This window comes from Hibiscus syriacus, unplaced genomic scaffold (assembly GCF_006381635.1).
Source record: "Hibiscus syriacus cultivar Baekdansim isolate YM2019G1 unplaced genomic scaffold, ASM638163v2 tig00110017_pilon, whole genome shotgun sequence".
Lineage (NCBI taxonomy): Eukaryota > Viridiplantae > Streptophyta > Magnoliopsida > Malvales > Malvaceae > Hibiscus > Hibiscus syriacus.
This window is the reverse complement of record NW_024062565.1, coordinates 289022-301431: the sequence shown is the minus strand read 5'-3', so window position 1 is coordinate 301431 and position 12410 is coordinate 289022. Positions and strand designations below refer to the sequence as shown.

The following is a 12410-nucleotide window of genomic DNA, read 5'->3' as shown; positions in this document are numbered from 1 at the left end:
GCGTAGTGAATGCTATGGCCTAATCTTTCCATGCAAAGTACAAACAAATAGGGAGAGAGCGAACACCCTTGGCAAATACCCCGGGTATGCTTAAACTCTTCTGAAAGAGAGTCATTCCAGAGGATTTGCAGGTTGAAAGAGGAGACAGAGTTTATTATAATGTTGTGAATGCGGGTAGGGCAGCCCCGATCCATTAAAGAGTATGAGAGGAAGTCCCAAGCCACCCAATCACAGGCCTTCTCCAAATCTACCATAATGGCCATCTATTGAGTTTTTCTTTTTTTGGTCATCACAGAATGAACCACTTCTTGGGTGATGAGAATGTTGTCTGTGATGCTTTGATCTACTATAAAATTGGCTTGATTTGGGGTAATGACCTTCAAGAATATGGGTTTGAAATGATTCACGATGATTTTCATAACCAATTTATAGAGAATCGTGCAAAGACTAATGGGGCAAAAGTCCGTGAAAGACTTGAGGACTTGGTCTTGGGGATTAGAACAAGAAGGGCTTTGTTGATGTCCGGTTTGATAGGATTGCCATCAAAGATGCCTTTGACCCAATCACAGACAGAGGGACCAAAAGTGTTCCATTGATTCTAAAAGAACAAGGTGTTCATACCATCAGGTCTCGGGGCTTTGAGTGGATTTATGTCGAAAAGCACCTGACGGATTTCCTCACTAGTGACAATAGCGTCAAGACGGCTAATGACCGAGTCAGAGAGGTAGGGGAAGGCTTGCCTAATCGAGAAAGTATCGGGTCTGTAGTCGTGCATATATTCGGAGAAAACTTTAGGAAATTTAATACCACCACTCCCTTGGCAGTTCCAAACAAAAAGATTGAGGTCCATGGTGCGAGGAAAATAAGGAATATCAACAACGTTGACTGACAATGGTTGCATCTGCATTAGTGTTCTCACTTTGATTGACGAAATCTTGCTCTTGGATCAAGCTCGCCACGGCTTCCATAGCTCCTTTTACCATCATTCGATTGTTGTTTCGAGTCTTGTATTTTAAGCCCTTATTACGAATCACGTAAGGGGTAGCACAGTTTCTTGGGATATTATTCTTCCTCCGGCTCTCTTGATTATTAGGACCGATAGAGGAGTGGGTTTGGGGACCATCCTTAAAGCTTATAACCGTATGAGAGTTAGGATTAAGAGATGAAGAGATCTTTTGACCATTAGCCCCAGTCGAGTTATCGAAATCGGGTTAGTCTTCGAGGTAAACTGTTCCCCATTTAAGCCGATCGTGTTAACTGAGTTGGAGTACGGTAAATGAGAAGGTGTAGTAAGACTAGGAATGGGAGCAGATATGTTTTTCGTGCTTGGATCAGGAACAAATTTAAAGGTCACGTTTTGTGTGGGGGCACGCTGGGCAGACTCGTTCACCTTGGACATGTTTTGCGTGGTTTCATGATGCATGTGAGTGGTCGTAAGATTCATAGAAGTAGCCAATGACACGCTGACAGCTTCCCCATTCCCACGCTGCTTGTTACGTGGAAGGGAGGGACCCATGTGTTGGATGCTGGTAGTGGAGCAAAACAAAATAGGATTAGGGGGAATAAAAATAGTGTTGAGCCCCGCAAAATCAACTTCGTTGATTTGTAATCCCACGTGAAGACCGTTACCATTAAAATGGGGCAAGCCTTGGATCGTGGAAATCAATTGCTCTGAATTAAGAGTTGACGATAAATTAGGCGTAGGATTTGAGGCCGCTCCCGATTTGGAAACAACTTTTTAGTGAGGATTCGCATTAATTTCTTTACCAATTCCATCCCAGATATAGGGGGGCTTTCCCTTTTTTTGTTGAATTCCCGGTAATTGAGGAGTGCCTGGGTTTGATCGGAGTGGGTGCCTTCGTACCAGCCTGACTTTTCGTATTTCCAGTTATTGTTCTTCTGCGGTGTCTTTCGACAACCATTCATGGCCCATAAGGGCCATTTTCCAACTGATCGGGATTATCATTAGAGGGATTGAGGATGTTTTTTGGCATATTAGAGTCATGATTTTTAGGCGAAGGTAAGAGTGTCTCTATGGGTATAGCCTCATTCTGACCGATTATCGGGGGGGAATTAAAGAAAGTGCATGCGTCTTTTAAATGACTGAACCTACCATAGGAGAAGTAAACCAAAGGAAGGTTTCCGTACTCCAAACCTTGAATTTTATCACCAACCATAACCTTTTGAAATCAGGGGTTGTGTAAGATCAATATAAACAGTAACCCTCGCAAACCAACGTCGGTTATATGTATCTTTCCGGAAGTCGACTTTCGCGACCCTGCCAATAAGCATACCAATTCTAAAAATAATTTTACTGTTGAACATAAATTCAGGAAAACCTGGAAGGTGGATCCATGCCATAAAAGTGGTGGGATACGAATGAGAAGTATTGAAATTTCGCGACCAAGGCTGCACGGTAAGGTATTGGACGTAAATGATCCAAGGTCCTTCCGCCAACACTTTCTCGTAGTCGGTATCGATTTGGAACCTAGTGAGGAAATAGTCGTTCTCCAAATCCATAAGTGTGAATGGTTTCCAAAGAGCGTGTGTAATATCCCAAATTTTTGTTAGTGACCAAAAAATAAATTTTGAAAACTTAACAATTAAAGTAAAAAGTTGGAAAAGTTTAGGGACCAAAAAAGTAATTTTTAAAATTTAGGTATTTTGACCCGTAAATGAATAGTTAAATCTCAAGAATGACATTTCTTGGGAATCATAATCTTAATTAGAAATTATGTTAAAAGCTATAAAATAATAAAGTCCGAAAGAAAATCGGATAATCATATCGAACCGAAATTTTATGAAAATTTGAATGATAATAGATAAAGGTTGAAAATATTATTTACAAAGTTTAGAATAGTGAAATTTAATGTGCATCATTAGAATTGTAGTCGATTTTACATATTTATCTGAAATTGGAAAATCTAGTAACAAAATTACAGTTTTTGAAAATTTGCAAGGACAAAGGTGAAAAGTAGATTTTTATTTGTTCATCTTTGACTTTAGAATATTAAAATGGAATATATTCTAATGGCAAGTTGAAATTATCATATTTTATTAAGGGTAAAATGATAATTTCACATTAATAGAATTTTAAATTCATTTATATTAGATTAAACCAAATGCATTATGTTTTAATTGAAGAAAAAAATAGAAAATTTTATTAAGGGTAAACGTGAACCGTCATGGATGTTAAGGTAAGAATTTTCAAGTTCATTTTTAAGCTTATTTGATTGATTTTTGGATTAAGCTATTAGATAGAGAATTAATCCCCTTGAAATTCTCTATCATTTGATATAAATATTACATGGAGATCATGTTTATATGATGAGTTTTGAAATTAGGATTTATGTAGGATTTGATGAAAGATTTTTATGTTTTTAATTTTGGAGATTAATTCTAAAGCTAGTATGATGATTAAAACTACTTGAAATTTAGTGAAATCCCATTTGGCCATGATCTAAGGTTTTGAAAAAATTGTGATTTGGTTAAATTATGTTATGGTTTTGATTGTAGAAGCCTTGAAATGTTGTTTAGAGTTGGAATCCATGCTTGAATCAAGTGAAAATCAAGAACCCTAACCAGTATGATATTCGACCCTATGAATTAATTGGGGAAATTGTGAAAATTTTTCCTAGGCTTAGAAATGATGTTTGAAAGGTTCTACAAGCTTTAGAAAGTTAATTGGGCCATTTTGTAATTTTATGAAAGTTAGGGGACCTATTTAGTAATTATGGAAAATTATGTGGTTTATGTGAAAATGTTAGAAATATGATGTACTAGGCTGGAATTGAAAGTTAGAATATTGAATTTGATGTTAGAATGTGAAATTTCACTACTTTGGAAAGTTGGCAAAGTTTGAGTACTAAATGGAAAATATTGAGAAAGTTAGTGACTTAAGTGGTAATAGTGGATTTATTGAGGTATTGGGCTGAAAATTAGATGCTGGAAATTTAATTAAATTGTTTGAAACTTGAATTGAAGCAAAAAGGCAAAGGACTATTTGGAATAAAATGGAAAGTTGATATGAATTCTAAAAGAATTCATAAATGGTAGTCAAAATGGAAAGTTGAAGAATGTTATGTGAATTTGGATAAAAAGGGATTTATAGGTCAATTTGAAGTATTAAGGTCAACATTGATGATGTGATATGAAATTCGTATAGAATGAGCATCGAAATGTTTTAGGAATTTATTTTCTATTGTGTGTCTATGTTAGTAAGATTCTAACATATGGTTTGAAATGTATATGTTTTGTAAATGGTATTCTTTTAGATTATGATTTAAATCAAGATCAAACAATTTTAAAGCTAAAGAGAAGTTTAAGGACATAATTTGAAGTGCTAGTAAGGTTTACAAGCTAAGACACCAGGTGAGTGCAAATTTAATTTGTATTTATGTTATCAAGAAAACATTGGCTTACGATGAGTCAGTGACGGAGTTGCTATGGTTAGAAGTGACTTCAAATGTTGTTGTGACTTTGTTATTTATGTATATATGTGCATTTGGTAAGCTAATAGAATTAGTAAACAAGTTGAAAATGCAAATTGGTGAAATCTGCCTAGATTTGTGATCAGAATAGTAAGTTTAGAAAATCACCAAAAATTATATAGAAATTATTAGTGGATGATTTTTGTACCAATGGAGTTTTATATGAGACTAGTTTTGTCTAAAATAAACGGCTATTGATTTCAATGAGTATACAAAAATATATGAATTTTTTAATCGAGGATAGGTAAGAAAACAGGACAGCATATTCTGCTCAAAACAACTTCTATAAGTTAACTTTGAAAATTCACTATAAATTGTACAAATTGAAGTAGAATAATTTCCTTTTATGGTTACATTCATATTCAAGTCTAGTTTCCATTGGTATAAGTGGAATAATTTTTAAGTGTGTATATTAATAAAAATAATATTTCTTTGAAGGTAGTGCAAAATGTCAGAATATGAAATTGTGATAAATTTCATGATAGAAGTGAATCGAAAACAAAGAATCAAGCTTAAAGCTTAGTGAGACTTATATCTTGACTTTTATATGAAGTATTGATGTCGTTGTAGTTTATTTATTTAATTATTATGATCGATGATGACTTACGATAAGTCAATCTCATTTTATTTTCAAGTATGATTTATAACTTTTAATTATGGATGATTTCTATAATATTTTCAATAAGTTTATGAGTGATTTAGGGTATGAACTGCTAAAGTACGATTTTTTATGATGATTAATTTTTAAGGTTTATGATTTTCAAACATTGATTAATTAATGATTTTCGTGATACATTTGACATGTCATTAAGTTGAGTACTTTTCAGTTAAATTATAGTACATTCGTGTACATTATGTTCTGCGCCGTTAGTGCTCATGTTATGAAGTGCATTATATGTTTTAGTTAAGATTGACACTGTGATGTGCCCTGTGCGCACGTTATGTTCTACTCACGTACCTTGTGCTCTTATAAATATGCATTGGGCTATGAAAGTAAATATGAAAGTTAAGAAAAGTATTTGAAAGGAAAGAATATGAAGTGAAAATGAAAGTTTTGAATTATAAACGAATGAAAAAGAAATATGAAATAGTTGTTATATTTGATGTTGATTTACGTGATTTTGATAAAATCATGAGTTGGTGGTTTTCAAATTTTCTGAAGAGGAAATTGATTTATATAGTTCGGTTTGAAAGTTTCAATGTTTTTTTTTATTAAATTACATTTCTTTTTATGTCATAAAATATTTTATTTCATTTTATATTTTAACTTACTTTAGTTGTATAATTATCTCACTAAGTTTTACTTAGCGCGTGATGATGAAAAAGTACATGAAGTGAGGAGTTTTCTAAGCATATTTTGGAAATCAAACCTACTGACAGTACCAGTAAAACATCATATCTTTGACTTATTAGTATCATGTACATTATATACGGTGGATTGCTTTATCGAATTTATTTTAAAATGGCATGTAATAGTAATTTAGGACTATTTTAATTTTGACTATTTTAGTTATAATCGTATTTATGAATGAATAGTATAAATGTTAAGTTTTAAGTGGTTTTTAAATCAACTAATATTTAGGCATTTTTATATAGTTATGAAACAACACTGAATTGTTTAATTGTTGCGTAAAATTAAATTTGTTTGAATGATAAATTATTATTTTATGAATATATACGCTTAATAAAACATGTTTAAATTTGATAAAGAAATGTTTTACGATGAAACAAAATTTTTAAGTAATTAAGTTTAAGAAATGTTATGAGATTTTAATATAACATATTTAACTCATAATTGTAAACATATACGAGTTATGGATGTTATATCGAACGCTTTATTCGTGATGGCGTGAAGGCCGATATTACGATCCAAGAGTTTCAAAACCACCGTCTTCGCCATGCTAGCCTCCATTAATTTATAGGCTCGTTCTGAAAATTGTATAGAGTGCATACCATTCCGTGTGCCAATAATGAGATTCTCCTCCAACAGATGAACTCTTCCTCCACTGTTTCTTACCCATCGACTATCTTTCCATCTCGGTTAGCGTTTCCGGTGAGAATTGAGGCGTAGGAAGTATGAGGAGTCTTTGCCGGTGTATCGATCTCCATTGCTGGATCTTCATTATTGCCCGGATCAGGCGGTCTGGTTTGCATTCCCATGGTGTCAGTGGCAGACTCAGAAAAGTCATTGGGATCGAAATTTGAGAGAGAGTCCAAGATAAAACTTTTTGAGGGGATTTTATTTCTAAAGTAAACTCAAATCAATAGTTTTATTTATATTTTTAATTTTATATATTCTTTTATCGAACACATTTAATTGTACTTATTTCGTCTATTAATTAATATTGACCATTCTAATATTAACATGATATTTCATGTGTGAATGATAATGTGAAAAAGAAAGTGAATTGATTTATTTAGTCTAATTTAAGGTTATAATTGATTTTTAACTAAATTGAAGGTATAATTATTTTTGATTGAAAGTTTAATTACTTATTTAATCTGATCCCTCTAATATCACCTCCATCAATGCCGAGGATGGTGATGATTTCAGAGGAGGTGGGAAGTTGCTCTTCCATAACTTGAGGAAGAGGATTGTATTGTTAAGCCGAAGCTTATTTTAGCCAGTTTCATTGGATCATAGGATATTTTCAATGGAAGCCCATGTTTTTTTATTTTGGGCCATTTAAGTTCTCCATTTATACAAGACTAAACCGAAATTATGAGTTCGGTATAAATACGTATATCAAGCCTTTACAGGGACGAGGATTTCGTCTGTCTTGCCGCCAAAGAAAAGTTTTCCAAAAACTCCGATCAGACCATGTCAGGCATGGTCCGCATGGAGAGATTGCAGAGGATGTACGCCGGTGCTGGAGGAGCTTTGGGTCATCCGCCACCAGATTCCCCAACCCTCGATTCTTCAGAGTTGGTCTATATCTCCTCTCTCGCCCTTCTCAAAATGCTCAAGCACGGTATTCTTCTTTCTAATCTTCTCAGCCTCTGCTTGTATGGAGTTCTAAGCTAAATAGGGTTTCGTCTTTTTCTTAAAAGTATGCTGTTTTTTCCTGCAGTTTTTGTTTTTTATTAAGTAAAAAATAATTTTCCGATTCACGTGCTTGTCTATGAGAACCGTGAGCTCTTTCGATTTCTTGTTTAGGGTTAAAAATTTTAGCCTTTGCAGGGGATTGTTGTAATTATGTTTCTTTATTTGGTTGATTTGAACATATTATAGGGAGAGCCGGAGTCCCCATGGAAGTTATGGGTTTGATGTTGGGAGAGTTTGTTGATGAGTACACTGTCCGTGTCGTGGATGTCTTTGCAATGCCACAGAGCGGTACTGGTGTTAGTGTCGAAGCCGTGGATCATGTTTTTCAAACAAATATGCTTGACATGCTCAAACAGACAGGAAGGCGTTGTCTATACTCTTGTCTCTAGTTTCGTTGATGCTAACTTATACTAGTTGTTGGGAATAGCTCAAAATTTGAGGAGATGGTATTTATTTGACAAGATTAGATGGTATTGTACTCCATGATCACATGCTATTATTTCTCTAGATTGGTTGCTGACATTTTTACTTCTTGTTACAGGCCAGAGATGGTGGTGGGGTGTACCATTCACATCCAGGATTTGGCTGTTGGCTTTCTGGTGTGGACATAAACACACAGCAGGTTGTGATTAACATTTTCTCATTCTGCTGCATCATACAAATGCTAGTCAACTTCTGTGTTACTGTTGCTTAGAAGAATTTACTGTTTTTCAAATGTCTCGTTAGTGTTAATACTTTACTTCTATATTTAAATTCCTTTACTTTTCAGTCCTATTTTTATTTTGGTTTCAGAGGAGGGGGGTGTTCAAGGGTAAAGGATTGCTTGTCAACTCTGTCCTTAAATCATTTTGGGCACTGCACTGTATTTATTGTTATTCATTGCTTTGTAACCCCTACCTTTCCCAGAAAAAATGCATATATGCCATTATCGTTGATGCTTATTAGTAATCATGACAGAGACTTGGTGTCTGCCTAGTATCATTCTTTGTACAATGTGTCAAAAATATGTGAGTATATGACAGCTTATAAGTATCATAATTGCTCGAAACATAAGTTTAGGTCGCTGAATATTTTTCTGGTACGTATACAAGGTCTGAAAAGTTTTGATGTGAGCTTTCTTTTTGCCTATCACATACCATTTGCTGTATGTTTCACACGTTGACCTTTTCTAGTAAAGACCATTTCAATGGGTTATTTATAGATATACATTTCCTTAACTATTTTGATCAATGAAAGGTGGTCTAGCTGTTGCTAACATCTGCCGCTGCTATCACAGTTTTGAAGCTTTGAATCAAAGGGCTGTTGCAGTGGTGGTGGATCCAATTCAGAGTGTTAAAGGGAAGGTGGTGATTGATGCATTTCGTTTGATCAACCCACAAACCATGATGCTTGGCCAAGAACCGCGTCAAACAACATCTAATCTGGGGCATCTTAATAAGGCATCTATCCAAGTGAGTGCAAACGGATGCTGTATGAGTTTTTCCTAATAGCTTCTTGGACATGGGAACTGATCTCATCGTATTATCTTTCATTGCCAGGCATTGATCCATGGTCTAAATAGACACTATTATTCTATAGCCATTAACTACAGAAAGAATGAACTTGAGGAAAAGATGCTATTGAATCTTCATAAGAAGTGGACTGATGGACTGGCACTTAGGCGTTTTGATACCCATTCGAAAACCAATGAACAGACTGTTCAGGTGAGTGAATGTTTTATGCAGACTTTATGGTGTTGAACCATTGGTTTTGTATCGACTTTATGTTGACCCTCATTGATATGAATTACTTGAAGACCATTACTTGAAGTTGCGTTTAGAATGTTTGCTCAAAAAGTTCAAATGCAACTCCTAACGAATGACTAATTGCCGGTTATAATGAAAAATGGTCTTACAGAAGGCAAAGTAATGATGGTGGTTAGTTTTGACTTATGCAGGAAATGTCGAATTTAGCTATGAAATACAACAGGGCAGTGCAAGAGGAAGATGAATTACCCCCTGAGAAGCTGGCAATCGTGAATGTTGGGCGACAAGATGCCAAGAAGCACTTAGAGGAACATGTCTCAAACTTGATTTCCTCGAACATAGTTCAAACTTTGGGAACTATGCTTGACACAGTCGTGTTCTAGATTCTTAGCAACAGTATTATCTTTTCAAGTTCTGTAATTGCATCTCTATATTGATATCATATACCGTCGGTCAAGTGCACTGTTTATGTATTTTTCTGAAAATTTAAAGCGACTATCTACCTGTCATTAAATATTTTTTTTATGATTTTATCCCTCTTTTGTCCCTCCCTCCCTTTGTGTACGTGGAAGAGAGTGGATATCGTTTCAGCTAGTTGGACTTGCATTTTAGCAATTGTTTGAGGTTCTCCGTTTGCATTTTAGCATGTTCAATTGATCATGCTCATATTCAGTGTTTTGACTTGAGGTCTCATCATTCCCTCGAATATTTGGTTGAGAAGTTTTTGCTCAGAATGGCGTTGAAATGAACTGTCATAAAAGAAATATGCAATCTTAAAGAGTGCCTGGTTCCCACGTAGCATGTCATCATGATTGGTTGATGATCCTTCACGCCTAATAAATGAAATTCGGAAACTCTTTTGTAAAAGTAAAAACAAAAGTATAATCATGCCATGGCCCATATAGCAGGAAATGATCAAACGACGCATGCAGAAGTGCATCAATCCAAGACTAATGAAAAGGAAATGCAAACATTCTTTTAACTTAGTTTACTACCAAACAAACAAATATAGGTTTGACATTTTCATTCAACAGGATCTTTCCCGTGGTTAATGAAAGAGGCTAAGCGTTTGATCAAGCTCTTGGCCTTGTCACATTCAGGATTAAAGATATGGAAGACGTGATCCTCACCTTGTGTCTCCATAATCTCTGCCTTGCCCTTCCATCCAGATTTCACCAGCTCATCATGATATAGCATCCCTCTATCCTTCAGTGTATCCTTCTCTGCAACAATAACAAGGATCCTATCACATGCCAAGCCTCCAAGATCAGGGGATCCATCCACAAACGGATTAATAAGCGGATCATCACACCCTTTGTCAGAGGGACAAACGTACAACCACCACTTATCCACTAAATCTTTCCTCAACCGGTCACTCAGCTCTGATCCAATTGGGTTGGTTCCCCAAAAGTAAGGATGGATCATTCCAATACCAACAATCTTCAACTTGTGACCCAAATTCGACTCCTTGATCCGTAAAGCCAAGTGATGTGCAATGTTCGCACCAGCACTATCACCAGCCAAAAACACGTTTTCGAACTTGGCATAGTCCTTGATCCAAGCCTCCTGGTTGCCTTCTTCGTCCTTATGAGAAGCCACCCACTCAAGTGCAGACCATGAATCTTCATATGCAGTAGGAAGAGGATGCTCCGGGACTAACCTGTACCCAACCGAAACAGCAACGACGTTAGCCTCAGCAACGAGCTTGTTGAGGCTGTTGTGATAGTTTGGAAAAGCGGGTGATGCAACGCAAAAGGCTCCACCATGAAAATAAATTACAAGGGGTAGCTTTTGATGTTCAGTAGCCAAGTTGGGCCGGAAAATCCTAGCCGAGACACTGGTTTCGGGTACGATGACGATGTCTTTTGATAAAACGTTGGTTTCAGGATCAAGTCCTGGGGGAACTACTTCAACTCCGGCGACTCTCTCCAGGGTTCCATCTTTGTATACTTTAAGGTAGGGAAACAAATCGAGAGCAACTTCTTTGGAATCCATGTCTTTTGTGAGATTAAGAAAGGTAAACTGTAAAGACAAGGGTAAAGCAACTAAGGCAGACAAGGGAAAGACGGAAGAAAAATGCTTAAAATGAAACAGGGGCGATTTGCACCAGCTACAGATATCTGCCCTTTTTAACAAGACTTATGATACCCTTGTCTTAAAGAGAGATTACGGAAGTTCCACATCATTGATTGTATACACCGTTATTATATAAAATCCATCAACAACCACCAAGATTTTAATTGCCTTTGACTTCAAGTTTTTCTATCTGGACATTCAAGATTCAATTGTCTACTTTCATCTGTCACAGGATTTTGTTACTTTTACCCATTAAACGAATCATGTGTCATTGTTTTCACCATTAGTTTTTGCAACTTTCAACCAAGCCACCCCACATATATGGCATGTAATATATCGGTCACAGTATTCAGAAGTTAGATATGTCGCGTGTATATATATATATAATCATATCACAAACATGTTTACAGATAACAATATAACATAACTCGTTAAATATATCGAATAGGTCAAGGGGACACACCTATAAAAGAAAAATGCATATCGGTCAGGCCTTACGTTTCCCACTTTAGTAGTACTAGGTCATGCGGAATGGGAACCTAAAACAATACTAGTCTATGAACACATAATACATAATTCTAAACGGTAAAATACTATAAAGTCACTAAATAATACTTATGCGTATCTCGAGACGAACGGGCATAATCGAATTGAGCTGAGCGAGAACGGTCAGGGTCAACTGGTGAATGATGCTGAGAAGCGTGATCACCTTCGGAAATCAATATCAAAAAGTGAGTCCAAAATTCCGCAATTTACTTAATTCAATCTTGACTTTAAGCAATAAACGATGCAAAACAGGGCTTTCATGTCATAATTTGGTCAAAACGGACTATGGAAATGAACTCAAGACATTGAAAAATATAAAAATATATGATTTCATAAAAAGTCAATGATCAAAATTTAATGGTTAATGGTCAAAAGGAAACGGTCAACGGGTAGGGTTAACGACCCATTCAGTTCGGTCCAAGGGGTGATCGGTTTAGCTGGTCCAAACTGTCGGACGAATCCTATGTGCGCACGGCTACGCATGGAAGCGCATGGGGGACTTTACGA

General features: G+C 35.8%; 1 protein-coding gene and 1 pseudogene across 1 annotated transcript; one reads left to right on the top strand and one right to left on the bottom strand.

Annotated features, from left to right (window-relative positions):
* Positions 1 to 7239: 7239 nt before the first annotated feature.
* On the top strand, positions 7240 to 9795 carry LOC120212835 (annotated as a pseudogene).
* A 465-nt stretch (positions 9796 to 10260) lies between these two features.
* On the bottom strand, positions 10261 to 11381 carry LOC120212834 (probable carboxylesterase 2). The gene has a single exon (XM_039211021.1). It carries the CDS (start codon positions 11274 to 11276, stop codon positions 10305 to 10307), a length of 972 nt encoding a protein of 323 aa, XP_039066952.1. The 5' UTR covers positions 11277 to 11381; the 3' UTR covers positions 10261 to 10304.
* Between the last annotated feature and the right edge of the window lie 1029 nt (positions 11382 to 12410).